Consider the following 22088-nt stretch of genomic DNA (forward strand, 5'->3'; position numbering starts at 1 on the left):
TACAGATACATACACGATGAATAACAGTGAGTTACAGGACTAACACAGGCCATCTGGCTTTCTGCCTTTTCCAAGCTGAAACTGATAACAGAACCATACAATTGATTAATATCCTCAACAACCTAATGTTTATTACGTGATGGCTACCAATAAATCATTGAATTTCCATCTTAGTTAGCTCCCTAAAATACTGTGATTGAGCTAGTATTTCCATTCGAAATATTATGAACAAAATGTGACCAAGAACCTCACCGATCAATAGTCGAACAGGCGTTAGAAAAAGAAATAATCCGTGGAATGTTTTTCATGTTCAACTCCGTTTTCAATAATGGTTTTTTTTAAACATAAGCTTACCTTTTTATTTGAGAAAGCCTGTTTGATTTTAAATGCATTTGCAATTTAGTACATGTGCCTTATAAATACAACATCACCCTTTTTCTTTTGTAACTCTTTTCAAGTGAAACTGGCACCTTACAATTAACATTAAAATGTAAGGATTGATGCTCCAGCAATAGCCAACTACTCATAACGTTGTACAACAACACGCTTTTAGTTTTTAATGGATCTTTTTAAACATAAACCATTTTTCACGTAGATTGAAGTTTTCGTGTGATGTGTTGTGAGGATGGAGGTGAACGCAGGAGATGTTTGGGGTTGTGCCAAAGGTGTTTTGAGAGTGGATGCAAAATTACACAAATAGGTGTGAATATAGGCGAAAAGTAGACAAATGAGAAACATTTGAAACGCAAAGCGATATAAGGGGGAAATACCCTATTATTTCCCCTGAAAAGACGAAAAGGCAGACATTTTGGCGCATTTCTCCATTGTTTTTCAATGAATGTTCCCTTTTGTTTCCCTTCTATTGATTGTTTGTAAATATGTAATTTTGCAAAAAACCGACAAGGCACGCAAAATTTAAAAAATAAAACTCGAGTTCAACGAAAAAAGACACAAAATAACAGGCGATACATGATTGTGTACACGAGCATCCGTACCCAAAAGAATGAAAGCTTAGGGTTCCAGAAAGTAACATATAACTTATATATATTAGTATATACTAAAACATATTCAGTCAAACGAATCGACGGCTGGTGTTGTAGAATATCTTTGAAATTTTCAAAGACTATCATGGTGGTTTGTGAGGTCTGATACAACTGTACAGTCTCCTAAGGAAAGATCTCTAACTTACCGAGTGATCTTCCAAAGTTGTGGTTTAAATTAGCCCCGCAACCACAAGGACGACCTATCGAAAACAGATGGATTCGCTCAACTTATGTTGTACAATGCTTTTAGAGTAGTTGGTGATAATTTTCACGTGCATCTGACTTGAGATCTTCAGAATCACTGCGTAGAACTGTTTATAAATTTGATTTCGGCTTGGCATGCCTCAATGGTTGACCTGAACAGAGAACCGATAGCCACTTCCTCTGGCATCACTGGCGAAGGTATGGCTTCACGTTCAGGAGTGAAAAAGGCTCTTCTAGAGAAGGTTTCGGCAAACAACCACTTGTGCCAGTAAAACTGGACGGCAAGAACTTGGCAAGGTATGGATTTACACTGTTGCCTCGTCGTTGTGTCTGTCTGAATTTCCTCTGATCTCAACTCGGATGAAGAAAACAAATCTTGGGAGAAGCTTTCCACCCCTCTTCAATGGGACAACCGCCCATATTTGGCGGATCTTATGGTGTCTCAACTCAGCGAAGAATTAATAGCAACTATCTATTACAACTATGTTGAGATAGCTGTTTATTTCCGACAGGCATATGCATAAGCGCCCGCAATACTTTGGTATTTGCGGTAACACTTCGATTTCGCCGTGCAAAAAGATTCACGAACTCGAACCGATGTACATACATACCAGTTTTTTTACGCCGTGTTTGTCTAACTGAATTCTTGTTCGCCTGTTAGTTCAATTAACCATAATATCGCAGATCATAGGAAAGTGAGTACGTGGCACAGCATACCCTACGCGATCTGGTGTGGATGCTTGACCGAGCGACTTCAACTATGGTGTGTTCAGTAAAACTAATGATGTCAACATTTACATCGAAGACTTACAAGGCCACTTTTCGGGATTTATTTACCGCTACAATAAAAATTTCGATTCATCGTACTCCTCACCGGGTTTTTTCTTTCTCAGACATCCTAGAAGAGGAAAAAACGAAAGTGTTGGCAGGTGACAAAATTCAATCGTACTTAAGTAAGGGAACAAAACATTCGTTGAAAATCGTTATGCATGAGTATATATACCTGGCGGTAGCGTGATAAATTTATACAGAAAATATTTTTGTTCTATGTGTATATATAATTAAAATGTACACACACAATGTTACCTACAAGTTTCGTTCTTTTCGGTTACTGGAGAACAGTCGATTGATCTACTCGTAACTTACGCCCTTAAATAACAATCAAATCAAATCATAGTTCAGGTAATAACGTTTATCCACAAACCAATCATCCAATCAGAAATTTGGCACGTGACCCTCTGCTTTCTAGATGTATCTAAGGGACTTTTATTCAATGCTGATTGAGTAAAATGTTTCCCGGAATTTTCAAAGTCCCCTTAAGCTCTTTTCGGGGAATTTTATGGGTTTCCCTAGCAAAAGTAAACTGGAGGGTGTAGTTCAGTTGTAGAGACTCTTGAGGAAAGTGATTGTCCAAAGACGGGCTTGGAGTGAAGGTGTGGGCTTTAAGGTCTGTAAACATAGTGACTTCTCGGCTTCCTACAGAGTGTTAGCAGTCCTGTACGACACAATACGTGGCTAGACCTTACCTAACGAGGGTGTCTCACAACTCTTTGGAGAATAATAGGCAAGTTTGTCGGGTGTTCGATACAAAAATTTGCAATAATCCTCCATTTTCCTAGTTGGATGCATCTATGAAGACATTAATTGGGTTCCTTGATGTTATATTGTATGAGCAAAGTTGTTTCTGCGATAGTTTCTTTAATAATGAGGCAAGCTGTCATCCAAACGTGCGTAATTGCTTCGTTGTGGCCGGTTCCCTGTAAGCCACAGTGGCTGCCACTTCGCTTTGCATTGGTAGGATATCTAGTGTCAATATTCGGTTAGAGAAAGTGGATGGAGTTAGTTCTGGTATGACATTTATGTTGTCTACGTAAACTCCATGTTTTGAAGTCTTTGGAAAACAAGGTCCGGCTTCTGGAGATAAGTTTCTGTTCCAGGATCTGCCATAAAAAAGCCAGCAACATACGCGCGCACAAAGTTACGATCCGTGAGTACGTCGTCGACGTACCTCTGAAAAGGCTGAAAATGTCATCTGAAGCTAAAGAAATTTGGATTCACAGTTGAATCAGATCCATTTTCGAGAAAACAGTTGTGCCTCCTAAGGTAAGTGTCAGGTTGTGAATGTGTGGCAAGTGGTAACTATCGGGAGTGGTTTTAGCATCAAGTCGACAATAATCATCAGTTGGGCGCCAAACTCTGTTCATTCAAGAGACCATATACAGGAGAGTTGCTCATAGACTGCTGGATGTGGAATGCTTTTCAAGTCCATCATATCATCAACTCATTCTTGACCGATTTCGACTTTTTGGGAGCTAGTCTGAGCGCTTTTAAAAATAAAAGTGGTCCTGTGGTCGTGATATGTTGTGTGACACAGCTGATAACATACTGCAGCTTCGGTCGTGCTTTATCAGGTTCATGGTAGTTATCGAGTATCCGTTAAATGTGTAGATTCGTTTTTTTGCTTAACCTTGACTGAACATAACCTAAAACCAGAAAATGAAGCTCCAAAAATTCCCATTTGCTTGGGTCTATAAGTAGGTTATAGTGCTGTGTCAGGTCTGTACTAATGATTAGCGAAGAAACGTCTGCCGTAAAGAAAATCTAGTGGATTGTTTTGTGCAAACTCACGATGAGATTAACATATCTCCTAACGTATGTGACGGTCGGTTATCCGTTCGCCGCCTGCAAGATGACTTGTTCTTGTAGACGGTTGTTAATATTCACCTGGAAGAAAGTTTACTCATTCTCCAGAGTTGATGAGGTGACAACAGACGGTCATTTCCGCCGGCTACGTTTGTTGTTGATGCGTGCGTCAGGGAAACTTTTTGAAAGATTTATCATGACAGAAGGTTTAAGGCCGGAAAAACCTCAGACTTTTCTGCAATTTCTAAAGGCCCAGATGTGTTCATCATATACAGGTTATGATTACGATAAGACGAGTCAATATAGACAGTGATGTGACTTTCACTAAGGATCTTATAGATTAAGTAGTTACATCATGGCATATCTACAATTTTAGGATTAGGTCTATTATTACAGCAGTACCAATAACACAGTTAACTATAGTTATACAATGTAACATTGGTGTTGTGGTGCCAACACCGATCAGGAGAATCTGTCTCTCGCGGACAAGAGACAGATCTATTTTGGAAGCTTTTTTTTAGCTGCAATGGTTTTCAAATTTAGAGATTCGCTCTACTATATCGGTCGAGTGTATTTTGAGAACCAGAAACAGGTGAAGTGTACCGGGAGTAGGAAGCACATTGATCAAGCGAGAGACTGCTAAAAAAACGTAGAGTTGCAAATCAACAGAATGATGGGTTCGGACTATTCCTACAGAGTCAGAGGAAAAAGAGGTGATGCTCAGTTTATTAAACGTCGTAATCAGGTAACAATCAGAAAATATACATCCGAAAATGAGGGCGAAATCAAATGCTCCATCATAGGACGCAAAAGTATATTATACAACATTATTAAAAATTAATAAACAAATTCCATTGAAGAGCACACATTTCGTGCAGGAGAAAATTCTGTTGAATTCGGCAACCCGAAAATTTTTACCATTTGTCATAGTGTTATTTTTGTTGAAATGTCTAACAGAAGAGTGTTTATACGGTTGATCTATAAGTTCAGTCCATGGCACAAAAAGATATTACTTCAAGGAGATTCAGTGATTTATGATGAATTGTGGGACATCGTGAGGACAGACATTTGTATAAATTAGGTTTCAGAATCCGGAGATCCATGAAGAGATGATGTCGAAAATACTTGCAGGCAGTTATAGGAGGCTAAGATGAATTATATGGTTAGCAGCATGTGCTGAATGGGTATCTCAGACAGGCGGCTGATAATGCAAAATCCAATGAATGAAAAGCAAATAACAGCTATCTATCCCGTGACAAACTCGCAATCGGCGATAATTTTTGCTTTTTAATCCGTCTAGTGCTGATATAAGTATATTTTTGATAAATTGTGGTGTTCATCACGAAACAATGAACTTAGGTAAGACAGTTTCGAAGTTATCAGGTTAGATGTACCATTATTTTCATCATTACTTTCAGAAATGATGTCACAACCGGGAATAATTCATAACTGTTATTCATTCAATCATTCCACCCGTCAAGTAAAGAGAGGATTCTATTTATTCATGTATGGAGTACATCTTGGATACTATAGATATGTAACTGTATAAATAAAAAAATATCAACGTAAGGTTTTCCGCGCGCTCTTTGATTGAAATGTGACCCCGTCGAGCTCTCACCGACAGCCAGAAATATCCGCTCTTCCTCTAACATGTCTTTATATTTAACAATTCTGACAAGAAAAACTATACCAAGGTTCAATCACCATGCGTTAGATCTATGTACAAAGGACTTGTGGGTAAGGTACTGGACCCACGTGAAGTCGTTTTGACAGGATGGACAGAAGTAGCGTTGCAAATTTAAGTGTCATCTAAGTCCTAGTTTGTTTCTCACTTTCGAGTAGCATTTATTCACCTATCTCTTACTTTCCTCTTTCGAAAATTTCAACTTCTATACTTCATCCTTAAATTGTTTCACATTTTACTTTTAGTTCATTCAATAGCGTACACAGTATTAGCGTTGTCATCAGTACTCACGCTATAACTAGGACTACTGGCAGAGGTAAAGTATTAATTCAATGGTCGAAAATCACCGTTTCTAGTAACAGAATTATGGAAAAGATAATGAACCTCAGGATAATATGTAGAACACAAATCACTCAACTCAAACACCGAAACCGATTCTGCAATTTAGTTGTCAAGACCACACTTCTGATCAGATCAATACAACTTGTAGGACAAGCAAGTAAAGAAGAAACACGGGAAAAGGCGTCCCAAACTGCCCGTGATGCTGACTTTTAGAGAGAAGCAGTACAAAAACGATAATCATATCGCATGCTCGTCATTTGCTTGGAAAAAGATCCATCATTTGGATGTGATTTGTGCAGTGGCCAGGTTCACTGTCAACATGGTACAGCAGTACGTAGGTATTACTAAGGGTTTGTAATAAAGTCAGTCATGTCCATCGTTGTTGTATGTTTACACACAGTACATACAAACAGAACTTAAAAATAGAGACATAAAATCCCACTGGTAGCAACTGTATCAAACCTGAACAGTATGTCCAAATCTTTAGGGACAGATACAACCAAACATGTGACTATTGTCGTGTGAAATCGAGCTCATACACCAATGAAATTGCCGACTGTTGCTGATACCCCGGTATTTGTTGAACAGTAAGGAGCGATGGGTCAGTATTGGGAAAGAAAATGGCGAACAATTACCTTCTAAAACGTCAAAAGTGAAGGATAAAGACGTTAAGTAAAACTCCATGACTTTGTCTAACGTTCCTGTGTCGGCGATTAGCTTATCAGAAAGTAGTGCAGCCTTTGATAAATAGTGCAAGGATGAGTAGTATCACTTTAGTCAAACTACGCCACTTTTACAAAGTCAGGAACGTAGAAAAAGGCGAATCCTGTTCATTAAAAGCAACAGTCCACAGTAAGGAAGATGGAGACTACGGGCCCGCTAACGGGGCAGGTTAAACTGAGGTACGTAGTGATCTATAGATTATCATCTCCCATTTGGACCAACGATGTCTGATGTATATCCCACAATACACCATGGTTAGTATTGCTTCACATCAGTGAATGACTCCTATCCTCCTTGTTATCATCTCCGGTTTCCCCCATATCCTTCCAATTCCGTCTTCCTAAACATTCCCAACTAATTAACTGATTTATCATTTTTGAAACTCGAATAATCACTTTGTTGTTTGAACAGACCTCCACCCTGACAGTGCGATAGCTGCTGAAATTTAGAAACTTTACTGTTCTGAGTCAGACGCACTCACTGAAATTACGAGATACACAGATCCACAAATAATTACCGAATTGACTGAAATTGATTCAGTTGAGAGGCGAGACTAGCACCCATGGAACATTGCTAAGTACACAGAACCTTACTGAAATGACAAGAAGCCAGCGCAAATAAATCAATTGGTTTACGGAAGCTTATGACAAATATATTTTTTATTGGATATAGTGGAAAACGTTTATCACATAAAGACCTTCAAAAAATTGGCGCCTAAGCTGTAAGCAAGGTCGACACTACGTTGGAGTATTGTAGGTAGTTTGATGTTGTCTGTTTGATGTAGAAAACCTGTTTTTACGTTCGTTTGATGTTTTCGAATGAAAGAAAATATCTGGGAGTAATATATCAATGCTAGTTTTCGTGAACGCGTACTCAAGTTCCGTTTTCTCAATATAAGGAAGTTAAAAAAAAACTTTGAGAATAAGTTGTGATTACAAAGAAGATAAAAGTTTACTTTAAAAACTAGGCTCAGATAAACTACGGTCAGATTCACAAAGTTCCTCAGTGCGTTTACTTTAGTGTATTCGGTTTACTTCGATTGAGAGTTCGGACTCAAATAAAATACAACGTACAGTGATAACAAACCTATTTATAATGTGAAAATTTCACGATCAGTAAGTGAAATCGATCTGTTTAGCCATGTGCTTTTTCGGTCTTGCCAGTTTTCAACCTAAACATGATTTAACTGGCTGATTTCGGACCGCTTGAATAATCATATTCGAACACATACTCTTTTAAATGCAGTTTTCAGTAGGATATGTATAATAATGGCTGGTTCTTACATAATTATTTAGCTCCACCGTTTTAAATTTTTGGTGAGGTCTAGACAAAGTAGAGTGTTGTTTTGATTAGGTCTGGGCTTTGCAGAAAAGTGTTTTTTGACTGTCTTTTGGGACGGCTAGCCATAGCCGTTATCTAAACGAACAATCCACAAACTACTCCAAAATTAGGTCTTATGATTGAACTTGTCAACTCACTCGTTGTAATCATTGTTAACTTGAAGCGGTTTGATCGCCTGTCCATATATTCCCTTACCTACGAAGTGTTATTAATATATTGTGTGTATAATGTTTAGTAGCGTTCTGATTTTGTATGACAGTTTGCAAAAAAATAAATACCAACCAGATTTATAAGTAAAGACTCAATTAGTGCATTATTCACCACTCCGTTTTCTGTTCCACGTTTATGATATTGCAAATGTAACCTGCTTAATTCTAATTTATTGCAGTCATGGTGTCAGTACTGTCATATATTGTACCAGTCTACACAACATTTTTTTCTCATCCACTTTTCCGTTTTTGACTTTGTAAAGAGATCCTATGGTAAGGCTTTAAATCCATCAAAATATTTAGTCATTGTTTCATATCCCTCACGTAAATTGCAGTCTTCCACCTAAGTGTACTTTGACAGGGTGGTGATGTTTTCTTATTTTTCGTTTTCCAAGCCTACGTTTTGTTATTTACTTATCTTTTTCAGAACATATGACTCTAGATGAACGCTTTCAAAAACTTGGAACCCTTCTTCAAGGTTTCAAAATCACTGATTCGTCATTGTTGTCTTATGGCACTGCCGGGTTTCGTCTCCCCGCTGATAAATTGGGCGGTGTAGCGATTCGATTAGGAATATTGGCATGTATCAGATCATTAAACTTGGTACTGATGCAATTTTTAACCAATCTGTTTAGCGATGTAGGGCAGTGGGTATAATGATAACTGCTTCTCACAACCCACCATGTGACAACGGTATGAAGTTAGTTGATCCTCATGGAGGTATGTTGGATGCTGAGTGGGAACCAGTTGTGGTCAGTTTTATAAATTGCCGCGATGAATCTATCTCTAAATGGTTATCGGAACATTGCTGCAACTTCCAAGGTATGACCTGTTTTATAGGCTAACTTTGCCGTTTGCAATCTAGCTTCTCATCTCAACAACCTGTTTTATGTAATCCTTTATTCACAAATGTAGTGTAAAGCAAATTAGGGATTGTTACACATTATTTGTACTTTCATGGAACACTTGTTAGTTAGGAGGAACTATTAGTGTCATAATATTTAGTAAGCTACTGATAATTGTTGTAATTCAGCGAGTGAATCCGAGCCCTTACGTTTTTCTGTAAATCATATTTATTATGAGCTTTAGATTATAACCATCTTGCCAATCTGTTCCAGAGATTCTTTATCTTTCCTCTTAGATCATACAGTTCATAACTTCATGAACGAATAACGTTGGTTCATCTCTTCACTCCCAGTTTCGTTCAGCGTATTTGTATCCTAAACAACTACCATTTATTTAAAAAGGTGGATGAAAACTATGATAAGACTCGTTACCGTTTTGGCTTCAAAAAAGACCACTTAAGTTTACTTCGTATCTTTGATTACCTTAATACTTCAATAAAATTAACCGTTTGAAAAGATTTGTCAATCGTGGGATCAACTGGTACCACTTGCTTAATATTAATCCAATCTTCACATTTCAATAGTAGCTATTTTTTCTGTAGTATTCTCAAGCAAATGAAAGTAAATCTCCTCCAAAAATCTTGTTTTTTCTACTTTTATTAAGTTAATGCCTAGTTTGCTGATGACGTGTGATGTTTCTGCATGAAGTTATTCGGTATCCATTCCATCGTAACTGTATGTACACGGCTCAAGTTAAAAATAATTGCTAAAATTCGCAGATACCTAAGTAGATGATGTGAGGCTTTTTATATTTAAAACCAGCGTTTGAAAGGTAATTGACTAGTCCTACATAGATTTAAACTCTTATGTCGGGTTTCTCTTTTGTTTGTCGCCAAAATACTATTCTTATGTGGTTGCACAGTGAGTTCATATACAGGCTGATTGCTTGGTTATTCCTACTGATTTAGTATAGTTGCATGTTTGAAGTAATTTTATCCACCTCTTTTCCAAATATAAGTTCAAGTGTGTATTCCTTATGAGACATAATTTGTTTAGCTTTTCATCCTGTCTTTCAGATGATCAGCTACCCCATGTTGTTTTGGGCTTTGACACTCGTGAAAGTTCTCCAGCTTTAGCAAATGAAGTTAAACAAGGTGTTAATGTTATGCATGGCATCTGCCATGAACTTGGACTGGTGACAACTCCTCAACTTCATTATTTTGTTCAATATATTGTGAGTCACTGGGATTGGCCAACTCACATTTGAAAACATTTTAAAAATTTTCACAATATCGTTTTTTGGCTTAGTCGTTCTTTAGAGTCGTACATTTCTACTTTATTTATTTTCAGAATAATTTACTAGTTTATTATACAGAATGTGTTATTGTTAAGTCACTAGTGTAGTGTTTGAGAATAGAATCTGAACTGTTAGGAATAATGAAGTTACTTGTCTAGACTGTATCATACTACCAACGTTGGATGACTTTTAAAACGGCTCAGTGATAACACACAGTTTTAATTGTTCATTTATGTTTGTAAGGGTAATAAAACTTTGATATTTACAGGACTTTTATATAACTTATTAAGCCATCAAGGTCTGTGTATGTGTTATCTTGTGCACTACTAATAACGTGATCTGTTTGCTAGCTAACTTAAAAAGGAGGAAAAATGAACCAGCAGTTATTGGTTTCCTTTGTCGAAACAAGTTTCATCAGAATGAGTGAATACTTCGCGTATATTTTTGTTCATACAACATCATTCTACTCTATAATATTATTGACTTGATCATCAGTCAGAAAGAATCTTAAATACTGAGTGAAGATATCTACAAAACTATTGATTCGGTAGGATGGTATAATTTAACTAGTTCCCTGATGTAATATTATGTGAAGTGATGAAATTAGTAAACGTGTAAAGCAAAATAATATTGATAGCTGACTGTTTGTGGGAGCAATATAAAGAAGACAAAGAGACTGGAAGGTAATAATAGCCATTGATTAGCCAAGCAAATGGGATGAGTAAGTTTGGAATTTTAGTAAATTATAGGATTCAATGTGTTGCTCTCAGATAAGGAGTTCAAACTCAAGCGAGTTGAACCTTCAAGTTTGTTGACTGAATTATTTGCTTCTCATGATACCTAGGTATGTTATTACATGATATCTATCTTCCTCCAATAGGAAACCTAAAAGAGGTCATAATGAATCAGAGTAAGTGTACTCAAGATTGTTAACTAGTTCATTGCTCACTCTCTCTGGTGATTAAGAGTCTGTAAGCTTCAGAATGTTTTGATACGAAAATTAGTGACACAGTTTATAACGGTTCACACTGGAATTGCTGCATTCAGTCTGTGAAATTAGAAATATACATTTTTGAAAATACAAATTTAGTCTCACATGAGAGTTGATATCGTTAACCAATTTGGCAAGATAAAAGTATCACAAAGGCGACGTATTATGTCATGTGATCATTAAAGTTCGTAAAAGTTATATGAGACATATGATAGCTGAATAGTGTAGTCTTTTTTTCTTCCGTTGCGCTATATTTCTTTTTGTGGTGTTTTTCAGTGATAACTTGTATTTTCATGTGAAATTTTCACTTAAATGGACGGAAGCTCTAAACTAGACGTAAGACTAGTTAATATTTTAAATTAGATAGTTCTTGGTGTTATTTCTGTGTTATATCTCACCGTTCTATTTTTCCATTCCTTATGAAATTACAGAATTCAATTGGTAACCTATGTTCCAACCAACTTGTTGATTTAGAAACTATTTACGTTCATCATTTTGCTGAACGTTTCACCACCGCGTTAGAAAATTTACAAAGTTGTGCTGAGTCAATACATTTAAATGTAGATTGTGCACATGGTGTTGGTTCTAAAGTTTTAGAACGTTTTCGTGCATATTTTTCATCTGTCAAAGGTCCACGTAGATTAATATTACACTTATATAATACAGAGACAGAGAATAAAGAGTTACTTAATCAAAATTGTGGGGCTGATTTTGTTAAAGTAAGCTATTTGTATGTCCATTTTTGCTTTTACAAATAATATTTAGCAAAAATCACATTTGCATATTGTGCTACAAACCATATTAAATCAGGGGTTAGATAAAGTGGAATTTGAACTTTTCACCTCATAATATGCATGACTTGGATATCGGAAAATAGATACATTTTGGGTATAATTTGATGGAAGTCTCATTTGATTAAAAGTCATATGTTTTGGCTTTGAACTAGGCCCACATACTAACATACAGAAACGGTGTAAGCTAAGTAGGAAACTAGCGTCTCTATAACAGTACATTTAGCTTTGTTCGTTGTAGCGAATCCTCCTTCCAAAAACTATCTTCATGTGGTACTTTAGTTTGTATAACTTGTTGATATTTCGTTTGTGTTGGCTATAATTTTAAACTCTTGATGATAACAGGTCGTTGGTCACACTTTCATCAAAGCTAATGATACTTATTGTCATCTGAACATATAAACACTAAGTTAAAATTTTTGAAAGTGTAATTTGGAAGTTCTGTAGAATTTCTTTTAGTTACTCTATAAACATATTTGGTTTTATATTCACACTTATTGTTTGTAGGTCAACACGTGTAATGACTAAACACTCATACATACATCTTCTTGCTACTTAAAGCTAGCGGAATCTAATTAGTCGAAGTACTTCGGTTGTATTTGATAATGAAATAAAAACAATCGGTAGCCGAACTTGTTTTATTCTTTACCATTTAATTGTTAATTAAATATTTGTTCAACATTTGAACAGGCTCCGTATAAAATGCAGAGCTTTTAGTTTATAAAATGACACGTATTACAATATACCAACTGTCAGTCATGTGCGTATTGTAGTCGAATTGAATTTCATAATCAAATCTTTGTATTTACATAAGCAGTGTGAAATTAGTCGTTTCTTATTTTATTGGAAAGTGTAAAAATAATGGGAATTCAATTAAAATCTTTCTAATTGAGGATGAGTTGATAGTTTTTTATTTCTAAATATTTATTATTGTGTTTAGTGGTGAAGCGTGTTGAGGAATATGATAAATATCTATAATTTCTTGTGTTGTCAATAGACGTACTCTTTGTATGTGTATTTATATTCTCGGGATATTAGGTGACACTCGCTCAGATCTCTCAAGAAGCACAAATTTCCTCAAGATTATAAATCTGTCTTGCTGATGAGACTACTAACTAACATAAAATCTATATTTATAGCTACAGGTCAATTACTTTTCAACCGCCTAACATATTTTTCTGTGTTTACAAGCCTAACTTTTCCATATATTAGGTTCTTTGAATTTTTACTGATATATACGGAACCTTAATAAATTGTTTTAACTCTTCACTTCATTGAAGTTATGAACAACAACCATTGTTCGTATTTCTAAATAGCTGTCTTATGTTTTTCTTAGTTATATCTATGCTGCGTTTTCTTATTTGTTCAACAGATTACATTAAATGCACCAAAGTTAACTCCACCGAATGAACAGTCTATCATGTATCCAGATAGATGGGCAACAATCGATGGAGATGCTGATAGATTAATCTATTTTCGACCAATTTTTACGCATTATTCACCATCTTCAGGTGATGATAATAGGTTAAATAATGACGTGAAAGAATTACATCTACCTGGGGCTGTAGCTCAACAAGTTGAACTTCTGGATGGTGATCGTATATCATGTCTTTTTGCTCATTTTCTTGTTAAAGTTCTCAAATCAGTATCTTCCGATCGTAATTTAACTATCGGAGTCATACAGACAGCCTATGCAAATTCTGCGTCTACACGTTATTTAACTGAACATCTTCATGTATCAGTAGTTTGTGTTCCAACTGGAGTAAAACATTTGCATCATGCAGCACAAAGTTTTGATTTTGGGATTTATTTTGAGGTAATAAATTTTTATATCATTTATAACTTTAATTTCGATCTGGTATTGCAATAACTGAAGTTTAACATTTCAATGTATTTAGCGTAATATTCTATTCACCCGTGTTTCAATCTTCCTGATAATCATCAGGAAGGTGCACCCACAACTATTTTCGTAGAAAACTCATACCTCCTTTAAAATTTGAATCTGGATAAATTATCTCCAAGTTATTTGTAACAATTTATTAACGATACTTGGAAAGAGTCTGAGTCCTTTCAAGTTTTGTTGGGTACTTAGTTAATGTATGGCTGCTAAAAACATTAAACTCCGCGGCCCTTGATGTCTCATCGTTTAGTTTTAGTATCCAGACTACATTCTCCACTGGATAAGGTTTCGCTAACGTTACGTTAATCGAAAATACGAAAAGCATCAATTAGTAATAACTTTATGAAAGTAAGGTTAAAATTTCCGGTCCAAAATTATTGATACACTGCTTAAACAGTATTTATTCTAACACAAAGGTTATCCGACCTCAGTTAGTAATAGATAATCTTAGAATGGTGACTATTCGAAGAATAAATGTGTAGTAATTCTAATAAAAATTTTTGAGCATCTTTAGCCTTTTGATTGGTGTATGTTTTCTTCATTACTATTTAGTTGAAAAAAATTATTGTTAACAAACATTAACCGGTTTGTGTTTTATGCCTTGTGAAAATATCGTTAAGCTGGTTTTTAAAGTTTGTTGCGCTTTCAGAATACGAAACACTTATCCACCCACTTTTTAAATTCCCCCAGTAGTTTTTCTAACGTTGATTAGTGATACTATTTATTGCTCGGTTATGTGAGAGGAAATACGTCCAATGTTATTGCTAACAATATTCGTACAATGTCCACAAACATATCATGCGCATTTCCATGTTTAATGAATGGATTTTTCTTAACTATTTCAATGAAGAAATCATCATTCTATTCAAATTAAATGTGTCACATATACCTAATCATTTCCTATATTGACGTGCATTTTCACTTAGTGTTTAAGTAGGTTAGAAGAAAGTTAACAGCGACCAGATCAAAATGTGGGGTCAGTCCCTTAACCCACTGACTACTGGTGCGAACCATGTTGGTAAATGTGGATTACCTGATTGAGCCCTGCACAATAACCGCGATCAGTGGTTGAAGACATTGGTTGATGATACTCATAATCGGTTACAATCACTCAGATGCACTCACTCTTTACCTTCAGTTCCAATATTTTTTTGTATACACTTACTTACTCCTTTTACCCCTCGTGGAGGAGCATAGATCGCCCACCAGCACTCTCCATCTAACCCTGTCCTGGGCAATCTTTTCCAGTTGTTATTCATCGTTTTCATATCTGCTTCTATTTCCCGACGTAATGTGTTCTTTGGCCTTCCTCTTTTCCGCTTCCCCTCAAGACTCCAAGTTAGGGCTTACCTCGTGATGCACACTGGTGATTTACTTAATTTTGGTCCTATCCACCTCCAACGTGTTTTCCTAGTTTCCTCTTCAGCTGGAAGCTGGTTTTTCCTCCCACAAAACTTGTTGTTGATGGTATCCGGCCAGTGAGTATTGCTTAGACAACTGTTTAGAGATACTTGTACCTTCCTGATGATGGTTGTAGTAGTCCTCCACGTTTCAGCTCCGTACAGTAGAACTGTCTTGACGTTTGTATTAAAGATTGTGACTTTGATGTTGGTTGACAGTTGTTTTGAGTTCTATATGTTCTTCAATTGTAGGAATGCTGTCCTTTCTTTGCTAATCCTCGCCTTTACATTTGCATTAGATCCTCCTTGTTCATCAATGATGCTTCCCAGGTACGTGAATGTTCCTACATCCTCCAGAGTTTCGCCATCAAGTGTGATTAGCTTGGCGTTCTCCGTGTTATATTTGAGAATCATGCTTTTTCCTTTGTGTATGTTGAAGCTTATTGATGCAGAGACTGCTGTTACACTAGTTGTCTCCATCTGTATTTGTTCGTGTGTATGAGGTAGGAGGGCTAGTTCATCTACGAAGTCCAAATCTTCTAACTGATTCCGAGCTGTCCATTCTATTCCATGCTTCCCTTCACATGTGGAGGTCTTCATAATCCAATCAGCCACCAGAAGAAAAAGAAAGGGGGAGAGTAAGTAGCTTTGTCCGACTCCGATTCTCACTTGGAATGAGTCTGTCAGTTGTCCTGCATGTACAACCTTGCAGTGTAGTCCATTGTAGGAATGCCGTATGGTGTTGACGATTTTCGTAGGTACACCATATTGTCGAAGTTTCCACAATGTTCTTATGTCCACGCTGTATAGTGACTAGTTCCGTTCAATTGATTGTTCAACGATGATCCGTAGTGTTGCAATTTAGTCTGTGCATGACCGATCCTTACGGAATCCAGCCTGTTGATCTAGAAGCTGGACGTCTACAGAATCTTTCATCCGGTTCAGCAACACTCTGTTGAGAACTTCTGGTACTGACAACAGTGTGATACCTCTGTAATTCTCACATTTGCTCAGATCTCCTTTCTTTCTTATCTTGATGATGTATCTTTCTTTCCGGTTCATCGGTACTTGTTCCTCCTCCCAAATCTTCGTGGATGGAAGGTGAAGCATGTTTGCAGTTACTTCTATGTCTGACCTCAGTGCTTCAGCTGGTATATTGTCAGGTCCTGCTGCTTTCCTATTCTTGATTTGTCTGATGGCAATCTTGATTTCTTCGGTCGTTGGTAGAGTGACATCTATAGGATGGTTTGTGTGTGCTGCCTAGATGTCCGTTGAATTCCATGGGCTGGTCTACTCAGCAGTTCCTCGAAGTAGTCTGCCCATCTTTTCCTCTGTTCTTGAATCTCCGTGATTGTCTTTCCTTCTTTGTCCTTGACTGGTCTCTCCGGTTTACTATATCTCCCTGCTAGTTTCTTCATCGTATCATATGGCTGTCTTATATTCCATTCTCTTGCAGCTTTTTCCACCATCATTGCTAGTACTCTCATGTATTTCTGCTTGTCAGCTTTAATTCTCTTCTTCACTTGCTTGTTTGCTTCTACGTAGTCTGCTTGTGCCTTGACTTTCTCTGCTCGTGTTCGACTGTTGTTAATTGCTGTCTTTTTGTTCTTCCTTTCTTGAATCTTGTCCAGGGTTTTAATAGAGATCCATTCTTTATGTTGATGTTTCTCTCAACCCAGAACCTCCTGATACGTTGAAGTTAATGCTTCTTTGATCCCTTTCTAGTTGTCCTCCATCGTAGTTTCTTGTTCTTTCAGTAGATCCTGTAAAGCTTGGAACCTGTTGTTGAGAGTTATCTTGAATTGGTTGAGTTTGTCAGTATCTCGAGGGAAGGCTGTATTGAGCCTTTGTAATGCTGTTTTTTCAGTTGTGCAGTGTTTCTTTAGCTCTAGTTTCCTCTTGGCAATAACCAGGTGGTGATCTGAAGCTATGTCAGCTCCTCTCCTGGTTCTCACATCTTCCATTTTCCTTCGGAATTTTTTGTTGATACAGATATGATCTATCTAGTTCTCTGTGGTGGTGTCTGGCGCAATCCATGTAGCTTTGTGTATGCGTTTGTGTGAAAATATTGTACCTCCTATAACCAATTTGTTTAATGCACTTAGATTTGCGAATCCCCCCATTTTCATTTCTCTATCCCAGTCCATGTCGTCCCATGATATCTTCATATCCGATGTTGTCCACTCCGACTTTGGCGTTTGGGTCTCCCATCGGGATGGTGAGGTCCTTTCTCGAGCACTTCGCTGTGATCATTTGCAGCCTTTCATAGAACTGATCTTTGTCGTTGTCGTTGCCATCATTGGTGGGTGCATAATATTGGATAACATTCATTGTGATCCCCTCCTTTACTTTGAATGATGCTTTGATGATTCTGAATCGCTGAGATTTTCATCCTACAAGTGCATTTCGTGCTTCTCTGGACAGCGTTAGAGCAACTCCCTGAGTGTGTGTTGCATTTTCCTCTTCGTGTCTGGAGTAGATCAGCATCTTTTACGTATCTAGCCTTTGCTGTCTAGCTTGTGTCCAATGTGTTTTTCGGTTTTTCAATAACAGTTCATAATTTCACGTAGTAAATATTTAAAATTTCACTTAATCGATATATTTTACCATGTATCCATCTTAAATGGATACTGATATTGAATCGCCAAATAGATCCCATTGCTGTGCTGGACTTACACATTAAATATACTAGTAATTAAACAAACAATAACTTTGTGTTGAATTTCATTTCATTTAACTCATTTTTGTTCCCCAAATATTTATTCATTCTCTTTTTTTTGTGTTTTTTTTATCTCTCCTTTTTGATATATTATTTTTGTGGAATAGGCTAATGGACATGGAACTGTATTGTTTTCTAAACATATTTTAAACTTTGCAGAAAATCTAAATGTGAATAATCCACTTCGTACATTTATTGATTTAACTAATACTTCAATTGGTGATGCTATAACTGATATTCTCTTAGTGGAATATACATTAGCCTGGTTAAATTGGTCATTTGTTAATTGGTTTTCAATGTATGCTGATTTACCATCGAAACAATTAAAAGTTACTGTAGCTAACCGTGATCTTATAAAAGTTACATGGGATGAAAGACGTGTAACAAGTCCAATTGAATTACAAGTAAATCTATCAATTTTATTGTCAAGGTCTAGTTTAATTACACTGATTAATTATTTTAAGTAATAAAATTGTCTCCATAGTGATCCCTCTCTCTCTCTCTCTCTCTCTATATATATATATATATATATATATATATATAAATGCTTTCACATGTTCACATGCATACGGCCACTGCCAGGGAAATCCTACTCACTGTCTTCTCGCAGCGGGGGTGTTCTCCATGAAATTAAGAAGTTGAAAAGCGAATGTCCGGAGCATTGACCGGATTGGTGGATACGAAGGATCCACCTAGGGGAGTTGAAAAACCCAGATTTCAAACCGATGGTGCACATAGGCTCCAGGATCCTGTAGGAACAAATGGAGTATAAATCACTCGTTGGTCACCGGCTACTATGGGACTGCATCTCCTTACGATGCTCCACTGCCTTGTGGACTAGACCTTTAGGTCGAAGGCTCCAGGTGTGGCTCCCTAAGAAGACCACATGCTTCGGTCTAGGCATCCGGGCAGCATCATAGCCCACACACAAATCAAGTGACTTGTGTGGCGCATTCAGTGTCCTTTTGTACCAATATTTATGTGTCCAAATAAATAAATAACACTTTTTATCTATGTTAAATAATTTTATCATTTATCCGTTAAAGTTATGGAATGTCATCCCATGGATCTTTGTAACATATGTCTGGAAATGTTTTTATAGTAAATTTAAAGTTATATATATATATGCCAGAGTAAATGAGGAATATACATATGATATAAACACTCAGAGTAGTTAATGTTAAATCAGGGGTAAACTCAGTTATTCTATTTATTTAAGCAAGTTCTGAGATATTTTTTATAAACTGCTACCGACCCTAGATCTTTCATCATTTGAATAAGTATTAAATCTTATTTTCATAGATTACCATAGAACAGTTCATGTATATGCGATGTATGCTACTTATGTTGACAGATATATGTAGTATGTAGCACCAATCGGAATACCTGTCAGCAGAAGATTGAGAAATTGAATTGGAGAGAACAAGAAGGGAAACAGAGGGCGATTTTAATAACAATAGAATTGAAGGAATCGTGAAACATGTAAAGAACAACTGAAATAAGATGTGCAAATAATGTATTTAATGTATGGTTTTCATATTTTAAGAATGCACTGTGTAATTTTGCATTAAACAATAAATAGGTTTCCCCCAACTGAGTGTTCAGGCACTACACGTGTAAAATACAGAAAACTTATTGACCCGCTTATCTACCAATAAGATATCTATCTAAGATTGACTTGTAGTGACTAATCTAGAAAAGTAACTTACGGCAATGATTTGTAAGAGTCTAAACCGATCATCATCATCGAGATTTTTTCTGCATTAGCTAAAAAGTTGTGTACCATACATACACAAACTAGGATTACAAAGTGCTATGTCGGGATAAATATTCGGCAAAAGTAAATTTTCGAAACAGTCCTATCTAAAGTTATTGCTTATAATTTTGTTGTATAGTTATTAAATAATTAAACTATTATGTTTTTTTCATCCAGCTACTTCCAAGCCTTTATTTGACATAGGTCATTGTAGTGTGCTTTAGCTTTCCGAAATTATTTGTAGTGTATAACAGACCTATCAGTCAGTCCTTTTTAACTCATAAAATGGTTGTTCCCGTATAGTAATTTCTTAATTCGATTGATATGTGGTCAGGATTTTGCTCTATATCAATATATAAGTCATTCATAAACTCGAACTGTATAGTTAGATGTTATTTGCTTGCTTGGTTGCTCTCTATTATGACTATCGGGTGGTCGAGTCAGTCAGTGATAATCAGCGTGGAAACTGACATATTTGTACACAATTCGACATAACATAACCGCATGGATGTACAAACATAGATTATGTAGAACTAATATAAAATGTAAATTACTATTTAATTACATTTAGTCTTTTGATAATGTACGTATATATCAGAACTGTTTAAAATCTGTCAGCATAACCTTGACATATATATATATATATATCGTTTGACATTTCGAAGCTCCCAAATGCCCTGGTACGGCCGAGAGTGAGAGGAGTCCGCTTTCCCTCTCGTAATGCTCTCATATGGCCACGCGTATACAGTCACTGCCAGAAAAGTCCTACTCATTGTCTTCTCGAGCAGGAGGTGCTCTCCATGAAATTGAGGGGAAGAAAAGCAAATGTCCGGAGCATTAACCGGGTCGGTGGACACGGAAAGTTCACCCAGGGGAGTTGGAAAACCCTGATTCTAAACCAATGGTACACATGGGCTCCAGTATCCTGAGAGAACAAATGGCATATGAATCAATCGTTGGTCACTGGCTATCATGGGACGGCATCTCCTCACGATGCTCCACTGCCTTGTGGATCAGACCTTTAGGTCAAAGGCTCCGGGTGTGGTCTTCTAAGAAAGCCACCTGCTTCAGTTTGGGCACCTGGGCAGTATCACATCCCTCATACAAATCAAATGAGATTTGTGTTGCGCATATATATCTGATTCCCCTTTGTACCAATATTTATGTTTTTAAATAAATAAAAATAAAGCTCAAACAGTCAACTAATATTATAAACTGGTGTTTATTAACAATTGTAGCTTTTACTTATCACTGGGGGAAAACTGTTTTTAAGTTCAAAGAAATTTAGGTTTCTGTAATGATAAATGATTAGTAAGCTATTCATCAAAATGAATTTCTGAAATCTACTTTCTCAATTATTATACTTAAATCGTGAAATGTAACATTAATCTAAAAGGATAATTTTTCATTGAAATTTTGTTAGAACTTACAGCTTCGTAATAAGGGTTTTAACCGTCATTCGGTCTAAATAATTCTTGTATATTATGGTCTGTTCGGTCTTAATTCTATTGTTAATGATTATAATTTTATCATTTACTCTTTAATTTCCAATATATATGTGTTTTACAATTTCAAGATTGCTATCGATGAAGCTGTTCAACAAGCTGATAAATTAGTTGGTAAAATTGGTACATCACGTGCATTTGTTCGTCCATCAGGTACAGAAAACACGGTACGTATTTATGCTGAATCCTATACACATGAAGCAACTGATTGGTTATCCGCAACGATCGCTTTGATAACTTATAAGTTAGCCGGTGGAATAGGTCATCAGCCAACACCTCCTAAGCCTCTTCATTCCATCTGTAGTTGATTCACCAACTATTTTTAATCGTAATCACTGTGAATAAACGTGCTAATATCTGCTCTTCCTTTCCTCCTTTTGTTCTGTCTTGTTTTATTTAATCGTATGCAGTTATTTTAATGTATTTCGTTATTATTTGTGATCTTATGAAATTATGACTTTCGTTCCTTTACTGTTTTTTCCCTATGTTTTCCTCTCGATTATATCTGATGATAATTGTTAAGTAGTTAATTTATATAATTTTATATCATGAAATAATGTGTATTACATTGTGATATAGAACATTTACAATAAATTAATTTCATGAAGAACAATTGTTATTAATAATAATGTCTTAATTTTAATTTTGTTTTAGAAAGACAAGACTATGTGTTAGGTGGTTGGAGGTAGTCGACA

General features: G+C 36.3%; 1 protein-coding gene across 1 annotated transcript; it reads left to right on the forward strand.

Annotated features, from left to right (window-relative positions):
- Nucleotides 1-4563: 4563 nt before the first annotated feature.
- Smp_157710 (putative phosphoglucomutase) lies at nt 4564-22006 on the forward strand (the record flags this gene model as incomplete). The annotated part of the gene is made up of 8 exons (XM_018789479.1): nt 4564-4702; nt 8617-8792; nt 8825-9011; nt 10111-10268; nt 11754-12041; nt 13486-13929; nt 18240-18536; nt 21465-22006. The coding sequence occupies 8 exons, from the start codon at nt 4564-4566 to the stop codon at nt 21699-21701; spliced, it is 1926 nt and encodes a 641-aa protein (XP_018654918.1). The 3' UTR covers nt 21702-22006.
- Between the last annotated feature and the right edge of the window lie 82 nt (nt 22007-22088).

The sequence above is a fragment of the Schistosoma mansoni genome, chromosome W (genome assembly GCF_000237925.1).
Source record: "Schistosoma mansoni strain Puerto Rico chromosome W, complete genome".
Taxonomy (NCBI): Eukaryota; Metazoa; Platyhelminthes; class Trematoda; order Strigeidida; family Schistosomatidae; genus Schistosoma; species Schistosoma mansoni.